The sequence below is a fragment of the Carcharhinus amblyrhynchos genome, chromosome 25 (assembly GCF_965287045.1).
Source record: "Carcharhinus amblyrhynchos chromosome 25, sCarAmb.v2.hapA, whole genome shotgun sequence".
In the NCBI taxonomy this organism is placed as follows: domain Eukaryota; kingdom Metazoa; phylum Chordata; class Chondrichthyes; order Carcharhiniformes; family Carcharhinidae; genus Carcharhinus; species Carcharhinus amblyrhynchos.
In genome coordinates this window covers 19,709,203-19,735,414 of record NC_137348.1, presented here as the reverse complement: position 1 = coordinate 19,735,414, position 26,212 = coordinate 19,709,203, and the positions used below count along the sequence as shown (strand labels likewise).

Genomic DNA, 26,212 nt, shown 5'->3' with positions numbered 1-26,212 from the left:
GCTATATAATAGGTGTCAAGGGAGTGTCTATGTAGTCTAGTGGGTCATGGCATGTGACAGTCAGCAACACCTGTACTTTAACCAGGAAGTCTTACTGGTAGACCTGAGCTGTGCGCTGTGAAGCCAGACCCAGAGAAAAAGGAACTGCCTTCAAATGTGAAAGCCACAGTGAAAAAAAAGCTGGGCTAAGTATGTTGGATTCAGTTTAATTCATATTGCTTAAGAATATTTTTTTCTTAATTGCTCAATATATATTAGTTATTATTGCTTGTTTGTTTTGTTCAAGTTTTAGCGTCACTAGTCTATCCTTGTGCGTTTTCTTATAGATATTTTCTAGGCCATCTCAAATGACTGCACGTCCCTCCCAAAGTATGATGCCCCAAATTGGATAAAACAGCTCATTTGAAGCCAAATCAGCATCTTAAAGGTGTACCGTAAATTCCTTGCTTACGTATTTTTATTCCTGTGGATCCCCTCTGCCTTATTAACTGTTTTCTCAGCCTACCTTGTCATCTTCACAATTTGCACACATGTATTGATTTAATAGTATACAGTGAAAAGTAGTTTCTTGCATACTATACAGACAAAGCATACCGTGCATAAAGACAAGAGGGTGCAAAATGTAGTGCTACAGACATAGCTTGGGTGTAGAGAAAGATCAACATAATACAAAAAATAGGTCCATTCAAAAGTCTGATGGCAGCAGGGAAGAAGTTTTTCTTGAGTCAGTTAGTCCATGACCTCAGACTTTTGTACCTACTTCCCGACAGGAGAAGGTGGAAGAGACTATATGTCCAGGATCCAAAGCAACAGTAAATGCAGACAAAGTCAATGGATGGGAAGCTGGTTTGTGTGATGGACAGGGCTTCGTTCACAACCCTTGGTAATTTCTTGCAGTTTTGGACAGAGCAGGAGCCATACCAAGTTGTGATACAACCAGAAAGAATGCTTTCTATGGTGCATCTGTAAATGTTGGCGAGAGTCGTAGTGGACATGCCAAATTTCCTTAGCCTCCCAAGAAAATCAAGGCATTGGTGGACTTTCTTAACTACAGCATCAGAGTGGAGGGAAAGAACATGTTGTTAGCGATCTGGACACCTAGAAACTTAAAGCTCTCAACCATTTCCACTACCCCTGTTGATAAAGACAGGGACGTGTTCTTCTCAACACTTCCTGAAGTCAATGATTATCTTTGTTTTGCTGACTTGAGGGAGAGATTATCATTGCACCTGTTCACCAGATTTGCTATCTTTTTCCTGTACTCTGTCTCATCATTGTTTGAGATCCAACTCACTGCGGTGATGTCATCAGCAAACCTGAAAATCAAGTTGGAGGGAAATTTGGCCACACAGTCATAGGTGTATAAGGACTATGCTAAGGGGCTGAGAACACATTCTTGTGGGGCACCAGTGTTGAGGATGATCGTAGGGGAGGTATTGTTGCCTGTCCTTACTGATTGTCTGTGGATTAGGAAATCCAGGATCCAGCTGCAGAGGGAGGAGCTGAGCCCCAGACCACAGAGATGAGTTTTGTAGGAATAATGGGTGTTGAAGGCTGAGCTGTAGTCAATAAGTAAGAGTCTTACATAGAATCCCCACGGTACAGGAGGAGGCCATTTGGCCCATCAAGTCTGTACCAACCACAATCCCACCCAGGCCCTCTTCTCATCATCCCATGTATTTACCCTGCTAATTCCCCTGATACTAGGGTCAATTTAGCATGGCCAATCAACCTAAACCACACATCTTTTGACTGTGGGAAGAAACCCATGCAGACACGGGGAAAATGTGCAAGCTCCACAGAGTGACCCAAGGCCGGAATTGAACTTGGGTCGATGGCTCTGTAAGGCAGCAGCGCTAACCAGTGGTACCACCCCTTATGGGTGTCTTTCTTATCCAGTGTTCCAGGGTGGAGTATAGGCCCAGGGAGATGGCATCAGCTGTGGACCTTTTGTGGTGATAGGTGAACTGTAGTGGCTCCAAGCAACCTGGGAGGCCAGGATTGATTTGTGCCATGACTACATCATGATGGATGTCAGAGCCACCAGATGATAGTATTAAAGCACACTGCCTGACATGTATTCCCAGGTCCCATTTATCCCACGCCCCTTACACATTGCCTTTCTACACCCTTCCTGTCAAAATGCATCATTTCACACTTTCCTGCCTTAAATTTCATTTGGAACATATCTGCCCATTCCAGCCGCCAATATTATTTAGATGTCTCCTCAGAAGTCACAATACTTGAAAAGTTTTCTGTTAATTGCAAATTTTGAAATTATGCCCTGCATGTCTGAATCCAGGTTATTAACACAGATAGAGAAAAGCAGTGGTTCTAAACCGCCCCTTGTGGAGTCCCATGAGAAACATTTCTCCAGTCCAAAAAACAAATATTCACCACTACAGTTTCCTGTCACTTACACAACTTCATATCCATGGAGATCCAGTCTTTTTCATTCCGTCAGCTCCTCCCTTGCAGACAAGCCTATTGCTTTGTACTTTCCCAAACATTAACCGCATCAATTACATTACCTGCATCAGCCCTCTCAGTTACCTCAAAAAAACTCAAATTACTTTTAACAAATGTATATACTAGCTTTCCTTAATTAATCCACATTTGTCTAAGTGACTGTTAACTTTGTAATAAATTATGTTTCCCTCTCCCAAGATTAAACTGACTGGTTTGTAATTTATCCTTACGCCCTTTCTTGAACAAAAATGTAACATTTGCAATTGTCCATTCCTCCAACCCCACATCTATATCTAAGAAGAATCGGAAGAATGTGGTTACTGCTTCTGCAATTTGATCCTTGTTGGTCCTGTTGACTTACCAACAAGTAGAGTCAGGCTTACTAACATCCACTCATCATCAATTTTTAGGCTATCTAGTATCCCAATTGAGAGAGACTGTGGCAGTGAGCATGAGGACGTGGAACACAGCAGAGAAGTCAACTACAGCAGAGAACAGCAGAAAATGTGCGGGCCAGCGTGCAGCAGAAGCACACACGCAGAGTGGAACAGAGTGCATGTACGGGCAAATGAGAGGCAGAGAGCACACATGGACAAGCGCAAGGCACAGTGAGCGTGGGGCAGTGAGCACACGAATGGAGTGTGTGCACACAAGTCACCGTGAAGCAGAGAGAGCAAAACAAGAGAGCCAAGCGAGCAAGTGAGCAAGGGGCTCAGTGTGTGAGCTTTATCTTACCCTCTATTATTTAGTATCAAGCAGAATGGAAGTGTATGAAGAATGAAAAGTGATGCCCCCTACTGGAAAAAGTACACTTTTGGAAAAGGACAGCATCAAACTTGATTGTGATGTCACCTGGTGGGGTTGAGGTAAGTGGAGCAGGAAGGATGAATACCATCTATTACTTGGATATTTTATTCTGGTTCCCACAGTTGCTTTGTATCTGCTCTCTAACAAGGATATAGATTTCTTGAACATAACTGGATCGCCTCATGTCAAGTTCTAAAGAACTTGATGCCATCCCATTAATCACAAATCCTTTCATGCTGTTCACAAATGGAAGTGCTAATGTAAACAAATGACTAAATAGAGAATGCTGAGGAAAGATCACCTCTTGTTACTATGTGCTCACAATTTCATCAGAAATATTGAAAATTTTTCTGATTACTTCTGAAGAAATCACATGTTTCAAGGGCATTGTTTTGGATTTTAGAGACATCAAATTGGAGGCAATTTTGCTGCTCTTTGCAGAGTCACCTTTCCCACAGATTTGATTTCTGCCCATTAAAGAAATGCACAATTATGTTACGGTGGCCGTGTTTTGCAACGTACAAATAAGATCTTACTGTAGTGTTTTACTATGCTTGCTATAGGCTCGGTCATCTCAGGACTACAAGCAAGTTTACCCACACTCTTCCAATCAATCATATCAGTTAACAAATTTAACTGCTCATTTACACAGTCATGGGTGCATTACAGCATAATGTACAACTTCAATATTTGCTTCAACAGCTAGTCTTCAACATTCAAATTGCAATTTTCAGATATTTAAGTCTAAAGAATCTATTTTCATTGCTAAGGAAATAAACATGGGTTAATATCATGTAACATTCCTTGTTAATTTTTTTAAGCAAATATGATCAAAATGGAAAGTGACTGCAGAGGTTTACCTCAAAATAAGTTTGTAAACAATATGATCAGTTAACTCAATGTCTCTCTTCACAGATGCTGCCAGACCTGAGTTTTTCCAGCATTTTCTGTTTTTATTTCGAATCTTCAGAGATTAAAGCCCATCGGATTAGGGGAAGCACATTGAGATGGATAGAAAACTGGTTGGCAGATTAGAAACAAAGAGTAGGAATTAATGTGCGCTTTTCAAATTAGCAAGCAGTAACAAGTGAGGTGCCAAAGGGATCAGTGCTGGGACCCCAGCTACTGACAATGTATATTAATGATTTGGATGAGGGAACGAAATGTAACAAAGTTAGCAGATGATACCAAGTTGGGTGGGAGGGTGATCTGTGACAAGGATGCAGAGATCCTTCAGAATGATCTGGACAGGTTGAGTGAGTGGACAAATCATATAAGCAGTATAATTTTGATAAAATGGTGTAGTTATTCACTTTGGAAGCAAAAACAAGGCGGCAGATTACTACCTGAATGGCTGTAAATTGGGAGAGGGGAGTGTGCAGCAGGACCTTGGTGTCCTTGTGCACCAGTCACTGAAGGTAAGCATGCCGGTGCAGCAAGTGGTAACAAAGCAAATGGTATGTAGGTCTTCATTACAAGAGATTTCAAGCACAGGAACAGGGACGTGTTGTTGCAATTATACAGGGCCTTGATGAGACCACACCTGGAGTGTTGTATATAGCTTTGGTCTCCTTTCCCGAGGAAGGATGTTCTTGCTCTCAAGGGAGTGCAGTGAAGGTTTACCAGGCTGATTCCGGGGATTGGGGGACTGATGTATGAGGAGAGATTGACGAGGTTAGGATTGTTTTCGCTGGAGTTCAGACAAATGAAGGAAAATCTCAGAGACTTTTAAAATTCTAACAGGACTAGACAGGATAGATGCAGGGAGTTTTTCCCGATGGTGGAGTCGTCCAGAACCAGGGGTTACATTCTGAGGGTTCAGGGTAAACCATTTAGGATGCAAGTGAGAAGACATTTCTTCATCCAAAGAGTGGTGAGCCTGTGGAATTCCTTACCACAGAAAGTCGTTGATGCCAAAACATTGAATGTATTCAAGAGGCGGCTAATCTTGCACTTGAGGTGAATGGGATCAAAGGTTATGGGGATAAAGCAGGATTAGGCTATTGAGTTGGATGATCAGCCATGATTGTAATGAATGGCGGAACAGGCTTGAAAGGCTAAACAGCCTTTTCCTGCTCCTACCTTCTCTATTTCTACTCCAGCATACATAGTATTTTGCTTGTATTAAATAAAGCATTTGGGCGGCATGGTGGCACAGTGGTTCGCACTTTAGGTGACTGTGTGGAGTCCTCCCAGTGTCTGTCTACATGGTGGTGTCTCGAGACATAAGAACATAAGAAATAGGAGCAGGAGTAGGCCATCTAGCCCTTCGAGCCTGCCCCGCCATTCAACAAGATCATGGCTGATCTGTCGTGGCTCAGTTCCACTTTCCCGCCCTCTCCCCATAACCCTTAATCCCCTCTCTTATCAAGAACCCATCAACCCGCTTCTTAAAAATATTTAGCGAGGCAGCCTCCACTACTTCAACGGGCAGAGAATTCCAGAGATTCACCACCCTTTCAGTGAAGAAGTTCCTCCTCAACTCCGTTCTAAACCGCCCCCCTTTTATCTTGAGGCTGTGCCCCCTAGTCCTACTGTCTTTTTTGAGTGGGAAGAGTCTCTCCACCTCTATCTTATCCATCCCATTCATCATCTTATACGTCTCAATGAGATCTCCCCTCATTCTTCTAAACTCTAACGAGTACAAGCCTAGTTTATTCAGCCTCTCCTCATAGCTCAACCCCCTCAACTCCGGTATCAGCCTAGTAAACCTCCTCTGCACTCCCTCCAAGGCCAAAATATCTTTGCGCAGGTGCGGCGCCCAAAACTGCACACAGTACTCCAGCTGCGGCCTCACCAATGCCCTATACAGCTGCAGCAAGACCTCCCTACTTTTATATTCAATCCCCCTCGCTATGAAGGCCAGCATCCCATTCGCCTTCCTGACCACATGCTGCACCTGCAAGCTGGGTTTTTGCGACTCATGCACAAGGACCCCGAGGTCCCTCTGCACCGAGAGGTATTAGGTCAGTGGGGTAAATACGTGGAGTTACAGGGTAAACCTGGGTAAGAGTTTTGTGTAGACATAATGGGTCGAATGGTCTAGTTCTGAACTGCAGGGATTCTATAATTTATAGTGTGCATAAAGTATATAACCAATCACTGACAAGGCAAGGTACTACAAAATTACCTGCTTAAAGGGGACATTTATATATGAGTTTTCATTTCATCTAAATGCACCATTCTTACATGAAAAAGATTAACCTAATCACAAGGCCTCTGCTTACTATCTTCTAAAAACAGCTAATAAAGGGTCACATGACAGCCTGCTTCAGTGATACTTTAATTTGCCCACCCTGCCTATGGAGGGAGACATGCAAGAAGATCAAGGCAAAAAAAAATTACTATTTTACACAGCAATGGGTGCATTACAGCATAATGTACAACTTCAATATTTGTCTTAACATAAGAAATAGGAGCAGGAGTAGGCCAACTAGCCCTTCGAGCCTGCCCCGCCATTCAATAAGATCATGGCTGATCTGTCGTGGCTCAGTTCCACATTCCCGCCCTCTCCCCATAACCCTTAATCCCCTCTCTTATCAAAAACCCATCAACCCGCGTCTTAAAAATATTTAGCGAGGTAGCCTCCACCACTTCAACAGGCAGAGAATTGCAGAGATTCACCACCCTTTGAGTGAAGAAGTTCCTCCTCAACTCTGTTCTAAACCACCCCCCCTTTATCTTGAGGCTGTGCCCCCTAGTCCTGCTATCCTTTCTGAGCGGGAAGAGTCTCTCCACCTCTATCCTATCCATCCCATTCATTATCTTATACATCTCAATGAGATCTCCCCTCATTCTTCTGAACTCTAACGAGTACAAGCCTAATTTATTCAGCCTCTCCTCATAGCTCAACCCCCTCAACTCCGGCATCAGCCTAGTAAACCTCCTCTGCACTCCCTCCAAGGCCAAAATATCCTTGCGTAAGTATGGCACCCAAAACTGCACACAGTACTCCAGCTGCGGCCTCACCAATGCCCTATACAGCCGCAGCAAGACCTCCCTACTTTTATATTCAATCTCCCTCGCAATGAAGGCCAGCATCCCATTCGCCTTCCTGACCACCTGCTGCACCTGCAAGCTGGGTTTTTGCGACTCATGCACAAGGACCCCGAGGTCCCTCTGCACCGTCACTTGCTGCAGTTTTTCTCCGTGTAAGTAATAATCCTTCCTACCATTATTCCTACCAAAGTGGACCACCTCGCACTTGCCAACATTAAATTCCATTTGCCATTTCCTGGCCCATTCGCCCAGCCTATCTAGATCCTTCTGTAGACTCTCCCCACCCTCCGCACAATTTGCCTTTCCACCAATTTTGGTGTCATCAGCAAATTTCGACACCCTACACTCGGTTCCCTCCTCCAGATCATCTATATAAATGGTAAATAGCTGAGGCCCCAGCACCGACCCCTGGGGCACTCCACTAGTCACCATCCGCCAATCCGAATAGCACCCATTGACCCCCACTCTCTGTCTCCTATTTGACAACCAGTCCTCTATCCACGCTAACACCCTACCCCCAACTCCATGCCCCCTGACCTTCTGCAATAACCTCTTGTGAGATACCTTGTCAAACGCCTTCTGAAAATCAAGACCGACCACATCCACCAGCTCTCCTCTATCCACCGCCCTAGACACATCCTCATAGAACTCCAATAAATTTGTCAGACACGACTTCCCTTTAACAAAACCGTGCTGCGTCTGCTCTATCAAGCAGTTCCCCTCAAGATGCCTTGCTATTTCCTCCTTGATGATAGATTCTAACATTTTACCTACAACAGACGTTAAACTAACAGGCCTATAATTCCCCGCCTTTTGCCTGGCACCCTTCTTAAACAACGGCGTAACATTAGCCGTTTTCCAATCTTCCGGCACTTCCCCGGAATCCAGCGACGTCTGGAAAATAACCACCAAGGCATCCACTATCACCTCCGCCATTTCTTTCAGGACCCTCGAATGCATTCCATCCAGTCCTGGGGACTTGTCCACAATCAGCCCCTCCAGTCTGTCGAGCACCACCTCTCTAGTAACAGTAATGTCATCGAGACCCTCCGGTCCTACCACCTTTCCATCTCTAACATCCCGCAAATTATTCACGTCCTCCTCCGTGAAGACCGAAACAAAAAAGTTATTCAAGACCTCAGCCATATCCCCACCCCCTACCACTAAGTCCCCCTTCTCATCCTCTAAGGGACCAACGTTCACCCTAGCCAGCCTCTTCCTTTTTATATATTTATAAAAACTCTTGCTATCCTTTTTTATATTAAGCGCTAGCCCAGCTTCATAGTTTCTCCTACCCTTCTTTATCAACTTCTTTGTCAATCTTTGTTGACATTTAAACCTCTCCCAATCCTCTTCTCGCCCACTACTCTTAGCTACTCTAAACGCCTCCACTTTCAATTTAACACTTTCCTTCACCTCCTTCGTTATCCACGGCTTATTACCTCTCCTCCTACGGTCCTTTTTGACCATCGGAATAAATTTCTGCTGAGCACCAAGAAAGATCTCCTTAAAGATCCTCCACTGCTCCTCAGCAGACCTACCTTCCAACGCGCTCCCCCAGTCCACATTCGCCAATTCTTCTCTCATCCTACCGTACTCTCCTCTGTTCAAACAAAGGACGTGTGTCCGGAAACCCACTTTCTCCTCCTCCATCTGCACCAGAAACTCCACCATACAATGATCACTCTCCCCAAGAGGATCCTTCACCGCAAGTTCCCTAATTCTACCCTCCTCATTACATAGCATCAGATCATTCAAAGTTGAATGTTCAGATATTTAAGTCTAAAGAGTCTATTTTCATTGCTATGGAAATAAACTGAGGTTAATCTCATATAATATTCCTTTTTCTTTTAAAACAAATATGATCAAAATAGAAAGTGACTGCAGAGGTTTACATCAAAATAGCTTTGTAAACAAAATGATCAATGTCAAATTATGAATGGAGAAAAGGAATCATTGATCTTACTCCTCTCATTGTATTACCAAAAAAAGACACTTTAATTGACTGATGTTGAAAATGATGCAGTTGACCTAGCTTAATTTTTTTAAAGTTATTGGCTAGCTTTTTTTGGTCTGTCACTACATAGATCAAGTATTATCACTGTCTGCAAAGATGGGAAATTAATGGGCCGTGGAATGAAATTAAATCCTGTCTGATGATAGCCCATCAGCTTAAATGACCTTGCATTTCACATCAGGCAAGGATGTCTTTATGATGAATTTGCTGTATTACCCAGTCCTCTTCCAGCCTATTTTGTGCATTTGTATTTTGTCCCATGCCATGATGCTAGAGAAACCAAGCTTGATCTACTCAATCCAGCTTACTGTCTTTTCAAAAATAAGCTAAATTTGTGTTATGACTGAAAACTCAAAATTGTATCACAGTTTTCCAGTTTTTGTTGCCTTTACTGATATGGCAGTTTCTGATTATTCTGTAATGTTCGTTGGAAATTTTTTTAATGGCAATTATGGCAACTACATCCATTTAGGATAAACTTGAACTACTTTTGATAGTTGCAAACCTCACTCATTTTCAGAATTTACTTCAACAACATCTCTTGTTCAAGTTAAAATGCAAGCAAAAATGAGAGATTATTTTGCATTTAATACATCCAATACTTACAACTGAGTTTTAATATTATTCAGGTGTATCAAAACTGAATATAAACATAGAAAATAAAAGCAGGAAAAGGCCATTCAGCCCTTTGAACCTGCTTCAATTTAAGCCAGATTCATTTTGATCATGGCTGATCAAATTCAATATCCTGAGCCCGCCTTCTCCCCAATAGAAAACAGAAGCAACAGTAATTCGCACATTCATCAGATGAATTCTATAATACAAATTCATATTTTACAATATTTATGGTCTGAAATGTTTGTCACAGCATAAGTGCAAAGCCCATATTGTCCCCAGCCAATCATCTTGTGCCAACTTTGGACAGAATGATACCTGACATTGTGGCAAATGTCCACTGGCCTCAGCAACTAGGCCTGACATAGAATTGGACAACCTAAATTAAACAGCAATCAGTGTCCACAGCCGGGCCTAATGAGAATTTAAAAAGGCCAAGTTTAATCAGGTCAAAGGTGACCCAGGGCAAGTCTGGACCACTCCTGGAAGTTGGGATCAGAGGTGCTCAGCTCTGAGCTAACTAAGACAGTGCGTATTCCCCAGTTTCAGCCAGACTGGCACCTCTGATTCCCACCATTACCTCGTATGGAAAGGGCTCCACATACATCCTGTGTGCCTGAGATGGACACTTAAGGGGCCCTGACATCTTCTATATAAAGAATCAGCAATCCCATTGGGTGCCACAACCCCTGTCCAGTCACCTTATTGTCTGGAAGCCAGAGAACCTAAAAGAAGGGCGAGAAAAGGGGGAAAAAGAGATACCTGGAGGCCACCCCCGACAAATGAGACACATCAAAGATCCAGCAAAGATCCAAGACCAACTTTCAGCATGTGGAAGATCCTAAGTTCGGAACTCAGTGATGGCCCAAGATCAAGATTTATACTAGGTGTAACAAGTCTGGCCAGTTCAACCTCACAGATAGTAACTGGGTCTCAGATAAATGTGCTAGAATGGTTTTAAGTTTAAGAAGTTTCATTTAATGAAGTATTTTGTTCAACTTTGGTATCAAAAGCATGGTACTAAAGACAAAGTTTATTTAAGTATAATTGCAACTCAATTCTTGTCGTTTGTTCACCTCATGAGTAAGGGCAACTGGGTAAATGACTTTTAGTACAAACTTAGTCAAAATGTCTAATTTCCAGACAACAACATGAGGCAACATTCCAATTTCTGTCCAAATAATGTCCCCAAAACATGGTTTATTTTTTACAGAAGAACCATTATGACATTCAAATTCAAAAACAATGTTGAGAATGAAGGAAGTGCAGGGGTGACCCAATGGTTCATTCAGAATTCAGACTTCATACCCTAATGTAACAACAACAAAACAAGTCTGAAATTCTAGACTTTTACTAAGGATGGCATTTTTAACCTTTGATGAATTGACTATTAGTCAGCATTTATCTATCAATGATGCCTGTCTACACAAAGGGGAAAGGAGAAATGTAATCCTCAAATCAATTTGCTGCAACATAGAATCCCTACAGTGCAGAAGGAGACCATTCAGTCCATCAAGCCTGCACCGAGAACAATCCATCCAGGCCCCATCCCCGTAACCCCACGTATTTACTCTGTTAATCCTCCTGATACTAATGGTCAATCAACTTAACCTGCACATAGAACAAAGAACAGTACAGCACAGGAACAAGCCCTTTGGCCCTCAAAGCCTGCACCGATCATGTTGTCCTATATAGGCCAACCACTTATATCCCTCTATTCCCCATTTGTTCATGTGCCTACCAAGATAAGCCTTGGAAAACAGAGCACCCAGAGGAGATATACTCAGACTCAAGGATAATGTGTAAAATCCACACAGATAGTTTGCAGGATGGTCATCATTTGATTTATCACGAAAACATTCCGAAAATAAAAGGGCATCACATACAAAAGGTAGCTTAAATTTCTGCAGGACTACGATCTGCAAACTATATAGTTTAAATTAAACATAGCAGCTTATATTTATATAGCTCCTTTAATGTAACAAAATGTCCCAAGGTGCTTCACAGGAGCATTATGAAATAAAATGTGACACCAAACCAGCGAGAGAGATATTTGCTGAAGTGACCAGAAACTTGGTCAAAAAGGTAGATTTTAAGGAAGGGACTTTGAGAAAAAAGGCCTCAAGCACCATAACTAACGGTAGAAAAGTTTTGTAACCTTTGGCTGCCTCAGCCTCACTAAATTGCATCAGAATATTGCAAATCCAGGGGAAGTAAGTGTAGTCTGAACAAAATGTTAAGTTTGAAGCTGTAGCACATGGAGGATTTCTTGTTGCAAGATTATTTATGGCAAGAGTGATGCTGGTTGGATATTTTATAATCCTACCCTAATGCAATATTTAATTTCTATGCTGAAGCAAAACATCTATAAAGCAAAGGGTGACAATGTAATTTGGAAATTTTCATCTAATGAGAACTTTTCAATAGAGGAATTTAAAAATTGATGGCCCAGGTCTTCCAGTTTCGGGATCGGGATCACACGATGCCCCTGCTCCCCAGCACCCTCTGAAAAAGTCTCTAACTCTGAAATAGGATTGAAAATTTCAAACAGTTCAAATTACTTAACTGGAGAGTTACCCAGGAAGTGTCAGAAAGAAAAAGTCCTAGTCTATTCTGACCTGACTATCCCCTATCCACTCACCCACTTGCCATCCTACCAATTTACACATTCACCCATTAACTAACACATTGAAAATCTGTTTAAATGTCACAGTTTTTCAATGCATTAGTGAACACGTATCAGACAACAGTAGCAAGTGGTACTAAAAGGGGGCATGGTTCATCTTCCCAGACCAATCTAGCACTAGTAGGAAGTGGCTACATTGAAAGGGGGGGGGGGGTAAGCTTTCTGACGAAGCGAGGTTCAGAAGACCTAGCCAGACACGTGGAGCTGTCATGGAGCAGAACAGTATGCGTGGAGCAGCAATCAAATGGTCACCGCTGTTCCTCAGAAGATTCATGCCAATGGTTCACATTTTCCAGGGCTTTGGATATACTTGTAGGATACAGTTATCCAAACTTCACACAACTGAAATATGCAAGGTACAGCTGACTACAATAAATATAACATTCATCTGCAACTTATTTCAGTTGTGATTCTTAAAGATCTGTTCAGCCTCAAATATTTTTCAAAGGCTTATACTGTTCAACAATCACCACGGATTAGAGTTCATGCTTTATTTGTCAAAGACACACTGAGCTATAACACGATTAAGGTAGACAGTTTGAGGTTAAAGGGCACAGCAGTCATCCATACTTTACATCAAAGGGGCCAAAGGGAATGTTTCTTCATCTCTTTTGTTCTTAATATACTGCAGTTAACTTTAACCCAGCTGACCTGACATTTGGCTCTCAAGATGAGTTACCGGGGTTTCTGTACAGTGGCATGACCTCGACAATTAGTGAATCACAGTTATATTTCATAAACTTCACTCAACGTGAACAAAGCTGGATCTAATCGCATTGTAATCATATGATCTATTTAATGTAGAAAAAATATCCCAAAACCCTTCCTAGAACCATAAGTCATAGAAGGAAAAATAGGAATAACCAAAAATGTAATTAGAGGTAGATTTTAAATAAGGTCTATGAAGAGGAGGAGGAGAAGAAGCGGGGAGGGAATTCAAAGTATCAAACCAAAGCTGCAAATTGCATAAGCTGCCAGTACAGGATATTCTAAAGGCTTCAAAAAACCAAAGGTTGAGGCTGGAGAGTGGAACAGAGATAGGAAAACACTGAAAGGTTTGAGGATAAGAATTTTAAATTTGTGGTGTTGGGTGCACAAGATCAGTGTGTCAAGCAATAGGAAAGTAAGACATGAGACAGTGGCCAGCAGATTTTAGGATGGGCTAGAATACAGAAGGTCAGTGGATTGAGTAATTAAATCTGGGAAGGGACAAATCTCGATGAGGTAGTGGCAGAGGCAGGCATGACAGAAATGGGAGTACAGTGTTTCTGGAATGAAGGGGATATAGAGTTGGAAACCTACCAGGGTCAAACAGAGTGCTGAGGTTGCAAGCAACCAGCTTCCGTCGAAGTCTATAGCCAGGAGGGAGATAGAGCTAACAGAGAGAATGGACAATGGCCTGAAGATGAATACTTTGTTATTGCTATTCCCACTGTAACTGGAAGAAATAGCTCATTAAAGACAGGATTTGGGACAAGGTGGAGGGTCAAGAGAAGTGGTGAAAGATTTTAAGAGGAAGCTCCAAATGATGTTGGCAAGAGGCAGCATGTTAAAATGAGGAAAAGGAATGGGTTCAAGGGTGAACCCTGGAAAAAATAATAAAGAAGTGTCAGTGCAAAGATGGGAACAGAAGCCATTGCTAGAGATGTTCTGGTCACAGGAACAAAAACTCTAGAAAGATACAAACACAACATATCACAAAGAATATTGAACACGATTTTGATTAAGATTATTTTAGTATTAACGTGATGCACAAAATCTAATTCAGTGTTAAACAAGAAATTTGGGAAGAGAGGAGCACACATCTTGGTTGCGGCAAACAGCTAGATAGTCAGTAGTTTAGCAAAAATGGAGTCAAGGGAACAAGAAAGGGTCACATGGACCAAATGAGTTGAAGACAGCATGAAGATACTAACTACTGTTCCAATGACGCTGGAAACTCATTTTGTGTAAACCTTGCCAGCTTCCATTGAACAAAATGACTCCTTATGCTGTCATTAAGCACCTAGGAGTTAGGTCAACACACCTGCACGTATTTAAAACTATATTACTGTATTCCATATCAGCTTCTAATATACTTAAGAATATCCCCAGATGATGGTCAAGATAATTAGAGACAGTCACAGAGGTTATTAAAGCACTACTCCCTCTCAATTCTGGGTACCAAAAGCTAAAAGGCAACCAGCGTTCCATCCAAACAAGAGAGTTCAGCCAAATGGCACGTGTCATTTGTAACCCATGCCAACCGCATTTCATATATTCAATAACAGTGGAATAATTTTGCATGCATGTTGAGTTAACTTTAGTCTGTTTGCACATGCCATGGGATCTCTCAGTACATAGAAATATTGAAGCTGCTATTTGGGGAGCTTGTGGGTGGGAGTCAGGCAGCTCTAGGACATAAACATTTGATTTTCTAATTGCCTTATAGCAATTTACACCATCGGTCTCAATTCTTTAAGGTTTTGAGCACTACAGGTTTGTCTGTGATTGTACAATAAACATTTCCTCAAAATTTGTTTAACAATCATTGTTGCAAGGAGTTAATTCACAATTTGCAAGGACTCCATAGTGAGGGGATCAGACAGGGGTCGCGGATGGTGGTTTGCCTCCCTGGAGCTGGGATCCGGGATGTCTCTGGACGTGTGCCAGGCATCCTGAAAGGGGAGGGTGAAGAGTCGGAGGTTGTGGTTCATATAGGTACCGCTGACTTAGGCAGGAAGAGGGAAGGGGTCATGAAAAGGGATTACAGGGAATTAGGTAGACAGCTGAGAAAGAGGAACGCAAAGGTAGTAATCTCAGGATTGCTGCCTGCACCACGGGAGAGAGAGCAGGAATGGAACGAGGCGGAGGGTGAATGCGTGGCTGAGGGACTTGAGTAGGGGGCAGGGATTCCGGTTCCTGGATCATTGGGACATCTTTAGGGGCAGGTGTGCCCTGTACAGTAAACACAGTAAAAAGTCTGACAACACCAGGTTTTAGACAGTGTCTGTGCTTTATATGCTCTGTCTGAGGCCAGAACTCTCCATTCACCTGACGAAGGGGCTAACCCCGAAAGCTTGGGGGTCTATTATCAAATAAATAGGTTGGACTAAAACCTGGTGTTGTCAGACTTTTTACTGTGTTTACGCCAGTCCAACGCCAGCATACCCACATCATAACTGTACAGTAAAGACAGGTGGCTCTTGAATCCCAGGGGGCCAATATCTTGGCGGGAAGATCGGCTAGGGCTACTGGGGGGGGGCTTTAAACTAGAAAGGGTTGGAGAGAGGGAATAGAGATGAGGAGACTGAGAGCGAGGAGGTTAGCTCCCAGCTAGAGAAGGACCGTAGACAGTATGACAGGGAGGTTAGGCGGGTAATGGAGAAGGGAAGTGCCCAGACCGAGGGTCTGAGGTGTGTCTATTTTAACGCCAGGAGTGTAGTGAACAAAGTAGATGAGCTTAGGGCGTGGATTGCTGCTTGGGAATGTGATGTGGTGGCCATTACAGAGGCTTGGATGTCTCAGGGACAGGATTGGGTGCTTCAGGTGCCAGGATTCAGATGCTTCAGGAAGGACAGGGAGGGGGCAAAAGAGGTGGCGGAGTGGCACTGTTGATCAGGGACAGTGTCATGCCTGCAGAGAAGGTGGATGCTGTGGAGGGACTGTCTACAGAGTCTCTGTGGGTGGAAGTTAGGAACAGCAAAGGGTCAATAACTTTGCTGGGTGTTTTCTATAGGCTGCCCAATAGTGACAGGGTAGTTGAGGTGCAGATATGGAAACAGATCCTAGAGAGATGCAGAAATAACAGTTGCCGTGATGGGAGACTTTAATTTCCCAAACATCAACTGGAAAATTCCTAGGGTAAGGGGTTTGGATGGGGAGGAGTTTGTTAGGTGTGTTCAGGAGGGTTTCCTGACACAGCATGTGGCTAAGCCTACGAGAGGAGAGGCTGTACTTGACCTGGTGCTGGCTAATGAACCAGGGCAGGTGACGGATCTCTCGGTAGGAGAGCATCTCGGGGGTGGAGATCATAATTCTATCTCCTTCACAATAGCATTGGAAAGAGATAGGATCAGGCAGGCTAGGAAGGTGTTTGTCTGGAGTAAGGGGAAATATGATGACATCAGGCAGACAATTGGACGAGTAAACTGGAAGGTGGTGTTCTTGGGGAAAAGTACAGAAGGAAGTTGGTGGATTTTCAAGGAATGTTTGACTGGAGCTCTGCACGACAACATTCCAATGAGACAAGGAGGTTTTGGTAGGTCGCAGGAGCCGTGGTGCACAAAGGTTGTGGTGAACCTGGTCAGGAAGAAAAGAAAGACGTATAAAAGGTTCAGAGAGCTAAGAGATGTTAAGGATCTAGAGAAGTATAAGGCTTGTAGAAAGGAGCTTAAAAAGGAAATTAGGAGAGCCAGAAGGGGACGTGAGAAGGCCCTGGCGGGTAAAATTAAGGAGAATCCCAAGGCGTTCTAGGAATATGTGAAGAGTAAAAGGATGAGAAGTGAAGGGATAGGACGTATAAAAAGGTGAAGGGGGAAAAGTCTGTGTGGAACCAGAAGAAACGGCAGAGGTGCTTAATGAGTACTTTGCCTCAGTATTCATGGTGGAAAGTGATCTGGGAGGTTGTACTACAGGTTTGCAGCAGACTGACAAGATTGGAGTATGTGGATATTAAGAAAGAGGGTGTGTTGGAACTTTTAAATTCTATCAAGATAGATAAGTCGCCCGGACCAGATGGGATGTACCCCAGGTTATTGTGGGAGGTGAGGGAAGTGATTGCAGAGCCCCGGCGATGATCTTTGCATCATCGATGGAGACGGGAGAGGTTCCGGAGGATTGCGGATGTGGTTCCTACTTTCAAGAAAGGGAACAGGGATAGCCCGAGAAATTACCGACCGGTGAGTCTGACCTCAGTGGTTAGTAAGTTGATGGAGAGGATTCTGAGGGACAAGATTTATGAGCGTTTAAAGAAGTTTAGAATGATCAGAAATAGTCAGCACAGCTTTGTCAAGGGCAGGTTGTGCCTTACGAGCCTAGATGAGTTCTTTGACGAAGGAAGAGCAGTGGACGTGGTTTACATGGACTTCAGCAAGGCGTTTGATAAGGTCTCCCATGCAAGACTTCTTGAGAAGGTGAGAGGACATGATATCCAAGGGGTTTTGGCCTTGTGGATCCAGAACTGGCTTGCCTGCAGAATGTGGGTATGCCGGCGTTGGACTGGCGTAAACACAGTAAAAAGTCTGACAACACCAGGTTTTAGTCCAACCTATTTATTTGATAATATTCTCACAAGCTTTCGAGGGGTTACCCTCTTCGTCAGGTGAATGGAGAGTTCTGGCCTCAGACAGAGCATATAAAGCACAGACAGTTTAGAGATTACTGATTAAAATGCGAATCCTTACACCTAACCTGCTGTTCAAGACCTGAAGTGGCTGACAATGTGAGTGGTAGGAGCACTGATCACAGTTTAAAGAGATGTGTATTGTCTCCAGACAGTACAGTAAGTGAGGTTTTGCAAACCCAGGCAAGTCACGGGGGTTACAGATAGTGCGACATGAACCCAAGATCCCTGTTGAGACCGTCCTCATGTGTGCGGAACTTGGCTATCAGTCTCTGCTCAGCGACTCTGCGCTGTCGTGTGTTGTGAAGGCCGCCTTGGAGAATGCTTACCCGAAGGTCAGAGGCTGAATGCCCGTGACCACTGAAGTGTTCGCCAACAGGAAGGGAACAGTCTTGCCTGGTGACTGTCGAGCGATGTTCATTCATCCGTTGTCGTAGCGTCTGCATGGTCTCCCCAATGTACCATGCTTCGGGACATCCTTTCTTGCAACGTATCAGGTAGACAATGTTGGCCGAGTTGCAAGAGTATTTACCATGTACCTGGTGGATGGTATTCTCACGTGTGATGATGGTATCCATGTCGATGATCCGGCATGTCTTGCAGAGGTTGCTGTGACAGGGTTGTGTGGTATTGTGGTCACTGTTCTCCTGAAGGCTGGGTAGTTTGCTGCGAACAATGGTCTGTTTGAGGTTGTGTGGTTGTCTGAAAGCAAGAAGTGGGGGTGTGGGGATGGCCCTGGCGAGATGTTCGTCTTCATCAATGATATGTTGAAGACTCCGGAGAAGATGTCGTAGCTTCTCCGCTCCGGGGAAGTACTGGACGACGAAGGGAACTCTGTCCACTGTGTCCCGTGTTTGTCTTCTGAGGAGATCGGTGCGGTTTTTCGCTGTGGCGCATCGAAACTGCCAATCTATGAGTCGAGCACCATATCCTGTTCTTACGAGGGCATCTTTCAGGGTCTGGAGGTGTCTGTCACGATCCTCCTCATCTGAGCAAATCCTGTGTATACGGAGGGCTTGTCCATAGGGAATGGCTTCTTTAACATGTTTAGGGTGGAAACTGGAGAAGTGGAGCATTGTGAGATTGTCTGTGGGCTTGCGGTACAGTGAGGTGCTGAGGTGACCGTCCTTAATGGAGATGCGTGGACACACACATCTCCATTAAGGACGGTCACCTCAGCACCTCACTGTACCGCAAGCCCACAGACAATCTCACAATGCTCCACTTCTCCAGTTTCCACCCTAAACATGTTAAAGAAGCCATTCCCTATGGACAAGCCCTCCGTATACACAGGATTTGCTCAGATGAGGAGGATCGTGACAGACACCTCCAGACCCTGAAAGATGCCCTCGTAAGAACAGGATATGGTGCTCGACTCATAGATCGGCAGTTTCGATGCGCCACAGCGAAAAACCGCACCGATCTCCTCAGAAGACAAACACGGGACACAGTGGACAGAGTTCCCTTCGTCGTCCAGTACTTCCCTGGAGCGGAGAAGCTACGACATCTTCTCTGGAGTCTTCAACATATCATTGATGAAGACGAACATCTCGCCAGGGCCATCCCCACACCCCCACTTCGTGCTTTCAGACAACCACACAACCTCAAACAGACCATTGTTCGCAGCAAACTACCCAGCCTTCAGGAGAACAGTGACCACAATACCACACAACCCTGTCACAGCAACCTCTGCAAGACATGCCGGATCATCGACATGGATACCATCATCACACGTGAGAATACCATCCACCAGGTACATGGTAAATACTCTTGCAACTCGGCCAACATTGTCTACCTGATACGTTGCAAGAAAGGATGTCCCGAAGCATGGTACATTGGGGAGACCATGCAGACGCTACGACAACGGATGAATGAACATCGCTCGACAGTCACCAGGCAAGACTGTTCCCTTCCTGTTGGCGAACACTTCAGTGGTCACGGGCATTCAGCCTCTGACCTTCGGGTAAGCATTCTCCAAGGCGGCCTTCACAACACACGACAGCGCAGAGTCGCTGAGCAGAGACTGATAGCCAAGTTCCGCACACATGAGGACGGTCTCAACAGGGATCTTGGGTTCATGTCGCACTATCTGTAACCCCCGTGACTTGCCTGGGTTTGCAAAACCTCACTTACTGTACTGTCTGGAGACAATACACATCTCTTTAAACTGTGATCAGTGCTCCTACCACTCACATTGTCAGCCACTTCAGGTCTTGAACAGCAGGTTAGGTGTAAGGATTCGCATTTTAATCAGTAATCTCTAAACTGTCTGTGCTTTATATGCTCTGTCTGAGGCCAGAACTCTCCATTCACCTGACGAAGAGGGTAACCCCTCGAAAGCTTGTGAGAATATTATCAAATAAATAGGTTGGACTAAAACCTGGTGTTGTCAGACTTTTTACTGTGTTGCCTGCAGAAGGCAGAGTGTGGTTGTGGATGGGTCTTTTTCTGCATGGAGGTCAGTCACCAGTGGAGTGCCCCAGGGATCTGTTCTAGGACCCTTGCTGTTTGTCATTTTCATAAACGACCTGGATGAGGAAGTGGAGGGATGGGTTAGTAAGTTCACCGACGATACAAAGGTTGGTGGTGTTGTGGATGGTCTGGAGGGATGTCAGAAGTTGCAGCGTGACATAGATCGGATGCAAGACTGGGCGGAGAAGTGGCAGATGGACTTCAATGCGGATAAATGTGTAGTGGTCCATTTTGACTGGACCAACAGGATGCAGGAGTACAATATCAAGGATAGGAGTCTTACTGGGTTGAACAGCAGAAGGATCTTGGGGTCCGGGTCCATAGGACTCTTAACTCGGCTTCGCAGGTGGAGGATGTGGTCAAGAAGGTGTATGGTGTACTGGCCTTCGCTAATCAAGGGATTGAGTTTAGGAGTCGGGAGGTAATGCTGCAACCTTATAAGACCCTTGTCAGACCCCACTTGGAGTACTGTGCGCAGTTCTCGTTGCCTCACTACAGGAAGGATGTGGAAGCTATTGAGAGGGTGCACAGGAGATTTACAAGGATGTTGCCTGGATTGGGGGGGCATGCCTTATGAAGATAGGTTGAGGGAGCTAGGTCTCTTCTCCCTGGAGAGATGAAGGTTGAGAGGCGACCTGATAGAGGTTTATAAAACGTTGAGAGGAATAGATAGGGGGGATTCTTGGAGGCTATTTCCCTGGGCTGAAATGGTCGCTACGTGAGGACACAGGTTTAAGGTGCTGGGAAGCAAGTACAGAGGAGATGTTAGGGGAAAGTTTTTCACTCAGACGGTGGTGAGTGAGTGGAATCGGCTGCCGTCGGTGGTGGTGGAGGCAAACTCGCTGGGGTCTTTTAAAAGACTTCTGGATGAGTATATGGGATCTAATGGCATTGGAAGTTACAGATAGTTCTATGGCTTGGTAGGTATAGATGTGATTGGCACAACTTGTGGGCCGAAAGGCCTGTTTGTGCTGTAGTGTTCTATGTTCACAATTTTCATCCTTTTTTGCTATCTATAATAACATTTTCTTTCTTCAGTCTTTGTATAAATTTATATAAAATAAAGCATTTTCCACATTAAAGGTATCAGTGAACACAATTAATACAATACCAATTACTGTCATTACTATCATCAGAAGTTGCACTGATTTACAGCCTCCAAGAAGCAGCTGCAGTTTTAGGCTTTTGCACTTCAGCAATTCATTTGGCAACTCACATGCCAATCCCACATAACTGGGCCTCATGCTGCATCTTTCCAAATAGAATCACAATTTCCAGTAACTGATCAGCGTATACATTCCACTAAATCACAACATATTGTTTCTTGAATAAGATCATTTAATATATTTTTCTTTTAAAAGATATTAAAAACAGGCCACTGAATTCACCCAGACTCTTCAATCTTCAAGACAACAGTTTTCACAAAGTATTTCAGTCACAGATCTCTGATGGGAAATATTTAATAAAGAAGAACAAACACCAACTGACTTAAATGTTGTATTTAAAGGTAATTAAATAAAAAACATTTGAGCTTTTGGAAGCAGAATAGTTAAAAAAAAACTTGCATACATACACATTGTATGCACTGTGTTCATGTTTCACTAATGAAAAACAATTTCTCCTGGAAGTATGTTGAGGGAAATGGGAATTAAAATGGTTGCCTCTTATCGAAAAAAAGTTGTACAGGCAAGGGGAAAGTCATTACACAATTATCTCTAAAACCAAAATAAGGAGAATCAGTGGATTTAAAACACTGACCGTAAACCATTGAAGAGCTGTTTGGATTTATCGAGTAAGTAGCAAAAATCAGTGACTGTCTTCCTTTCTCCCAATGGAATATCATCATCAGTTCCTCCACCTGCTGTCATGGTTCCTCCAGATCCAATACTGAAACTAACAATAAATTTTACATTAGTACATTGAACGGCAAGTTCTGCCTTACATACTTTAGTTTTACAGCATAAAAACCAACACCTCTTCTCGTCCCAAAGAGTTAAAAAGTATCAATCATGGCATTCATTTGACTGGTAACAAGTGCCTTACATTGCTAGGTTATTGAAGAAAGTGAGACTGCACAGTAAAGGGACATAGTTTCAAGCTACCGGGAGTGAGTTTATCTCACTAAATTTGTCCGAATAATATTGTACTTCAAGAGCAATTCGTTGTGTTTAGCACTGAGAAATCTCATGTAATCATGCTAAATGTATATCAAATCGTTTAGTTAAGCCTAGAACCTCAATTGTGTAACTTGCTTGCATTGTATCTATTACATTACAGCATACTGGGTAGTGCAGCTATTAAGCCAATAAAATACTCCCCTAATGGCTCAGCAACTTATCCACTGAATAACTGAGAGTAGTAACGAAAGAGACAGGCATGATATCTCAGTTCTGAATCTTGGTCAAAGTTAAGATGGCTGATTTTTCCCTGCCGTAATTCCAGGTGTACGGCAATTAAGTACAATATCCATAGAGTAGGGAGATGAGGGGAAAAAATATCAACAAGTACTAATCATTGTGCAGCAACATTTGCTGGAGCTGCCACAAGGACATTATCCGAGGAAGAATCTGTCTCAATTGGGAGAATAGCCTTCATCATTAAATGGTCTGTTGTTAACACCCAAAGGTTAACAAGCAAGTATGGATGCCCATGGTACCACTCTCCAGTGGCTATTCAACATCTTCAATAAAAATGGGAAGACACAATTAAGCAGAACAGAAACACATTTTATATAATGCATCATAGGTTTTAAATTAGAAAAGACTTTGAGGCAACATACCAGTAATTTCACAACACATTCAGGCAACTTGAAGAGTGAAATTACAGTTTGAAATAGCACTGTCAAATGCTATCACAATCAAAAATCCAACTTCCCTACCAATGAACAAGTCACCTATAAACCACCAATAAAAATGACTACTTACAATACAATAACAACAACATTCAGTGATGTTACACGTGATAACAAAAGGGTCATCAGTTCCTCGTAACGACCATGTTTCAAAACACACTTATTAATGCAAAGTGGCATAAGGACAATTTTAAACCTAGAAAATAAGAACTTACTGGATAGGCCATTTACCCAACAAGTAGATGCAACCAAAAAACATACATCACAATGTTCATCTTGGTATAGAATTATTTCCAGGAGTTTGCAAACATGATTAAGTTAATTTTCTAAATATTGATACATTAAGCCTATTTCAGAACAAAAAAGAACAAAATTAACCTTCCTTCCCCTATAAAAATCTTTTAAAACCAAAAGCAACATTGGAATCTACATTTTCACAACTATCAGACATCACAAAGTACTTAATGTAATATTTCTGAAGTGTGGCGACTGTCATACATAGGAAACACACAATTTTACACCCATCAAGTTTAACAAACAAGATACATGGCCATATGCTCAATATATAAAAGTGACATTGAATGAGAAATAAATATTCATCAGAGCACTAGCAGAACCCCCCTGTCCTTTTTGGAATAGTGCCATGCCATTTTTTATAGTATGGGCAAATGAGGTCTCAGTTTAATAAATGATATTCATCTGAATGATGGCACCTCCAACAGTGCAGCAATGAACTATCAGCATGCATTGTATGCTGAAGTTTTTGGAGTGGGACTTGAATCGATAGTGCTGTCACTAAGCCAATGCTGACTTGTTAATTAACGTTTAAAGGCAAATTAAAACAAGTTGCAGTATAAAAATAAAAAAGTCAAGCATTTGAAGAAGTAGCAAGATCAAGAGGCACATTAAAAAGAAACTATGCAAATAATGAAATTTTAGTTCAACTGTATATTGTAGTCCAAGCACATGAAACGGCATACATCCAAGATTATGGTCTTTGAAGAGGTAACAAATGTACAAAAGATTTGTTGGAACTATATATTAGGCCAGTTTCGGCATTTCCGACTGATGTAGTCATGCAGTCATGTTCTCAGAATAAGCTGCAACACACTATCACTTTGTTGAACAACTGTCTTGATCAGATCCCAGAATTCTTACACAATATTTGAAAGGAAAAGAGATCTGTAACTTACTCCAACACTGCAGAAACAAAGCATTGAGTGGTGAAGGTGGTAGAATTATATTTTCACAGTAACTTCATTCCAGTGTTAATGTAAGCCTACTTGTAACACAAATAAACTTTAAACAACTTTGTAAAATGTACTTTGCCACAGCCCACATTTTATGTCTGTGTGAACCGTGTTCACACAAACATAAAAAGCCTATCCTCTCCATATACAGAATTATCAAACACAGCTAAGGTTAGAGATCCAACAGGTAAGTTAAATATGACTCAAACCTACTCAAATGAGTCAGGCTATTGGATTAATGTTCTTTGGGTGTGGGTGAAACTGGCAAGATTACATTCTGTCCATCTCTAGTTGGCAAGCAGCAATTACTTTTCTTTTTTATAATTACAGCTCAACAGCTTGCTAGACCACCTCAGAGTAGGTTACAGCACACTGTCACTTTGTTGATCTGCCTTGGTCAGGATCTCAGAATTCTTGCACAATATTTGAAAGGCAACAAGTGGGAGGCAAAAAAAAAACAGAACTGACATGGATGACAAGTTCCTTTCAAGCAAGTTTATTCACTGAAATGTCAATGTAATCTGGCAGTTTTCAGCTATTCTCTTCTCGTGCCAGCCCACAAATTGCCACATTGATTGATTTCAATTGCACAATTTATATTTAGATTTGAAGTCTCACCCTCTGTATAGCAGTCCATTATCATTATGCTACTGATAAAATGAGAATCAAAAAATGCACAGGCATAACACTTGTATTAATTACATGGCACTGCATTTATAGAAATTTGCCTTTTGAGATGGGATTTTCAGAATGTAGGAAAAAATGTGAGTTTTTTTTAGGAAATGATCAAATTAATATATCCTTGATAATCATTCACTAATTAGGTGTGAGACAGAATGTCACCAGATACACAGAAGTTTGTGTACTTCAATGCTGGAATTTGAAGATTAATCATTTGAACAACTAAAATATGCAATGATAAAAGGCACTTTTCCCTCACTAAACATTGTTTGTAATTCTATTTTAGACAATTTTTGATCCTGAAAACAATTGCATTACCAGATTGGTAAACTTAAACAAGTACTGCTGTGATTTGGAGTTTTTATTCATTTACTTTCTTATTGGGACACAAATAAATGGTTGAAAATTATTAAATATACTTTAAAAATAAGGCTTCAAATTGAAAATAGGTTTTTTTTTTAAGGTTTATGGCACTATTTGTGCTTTTACAAATGCGAAACTGTGGATCGTTCATTTTGGGAATCCAGTCTGAGAATCATGGCCACATGGTCAGATCCTGCACCAGGATCCCCTACTGCACCCACGTGTTCTGTAACTCATCAGAATGAAAACGTCAACACAGTATAATGCCAGTGTCAAAAAAAGTGATAGACTGTTTATTTGATGCAAGACCTTTACTGGTAACAAAAGAAGAAACTTGCATTCCATCAGTCAGGACTGTATTCAAATTGAAGTCAAAACATTTTTTTTAAACCTCACTGTACCACGGTGAAACATTCATTCTCAGGGGATTACCCATTTTAGTTGCAAAGCTGATGGTGAGCCACATCACATCATCAAATCAACCAACCACTGAAGTCTATGGAGAGAAGTGCTTTGATACAGTTTTGAGATTTACTTTGTCACTTCAGAGGGAAGTTAATGGTCAGTCATGTTGTACAAACTGTACCTACATACAAGCCAAACTGGGTAAGAACAGCTACGTTTGTTTGATAATTTCCATACTCAGATGTGTTGCTTCAGCAATCAAGTAACTACTAGC

General features: G+C 42.5%; 1 protein-coding gene across 3 annotated transcripts in view; it reads right to left on the bottom strand.

Annotated features, from left to right (window-relative positions):
* Positions 1-26,212, bottom strand: part of scai (suppressor of cancer cell invasion) — a 180,752-nt gene that overhangs the window by 104,587 nt on the left and 49,953 nt on the right. For all 3 annotated transcript variants that reach the window (XM_080212011.1, XM_080212013.1, XM_080212012.1), the window contains exon 2: positions 22,147-22,281. In XM_080212011.1, coding sequence (XP_080068137.1) covers positions 22,147-22,256 — 110 coding nt within the window. In that variant the 5' untranslated portion in view covers positions 22,257-22,281. The remainder of the gene's footprint in view (positions 1-22,146; positions 22,282-26,212) is intronic.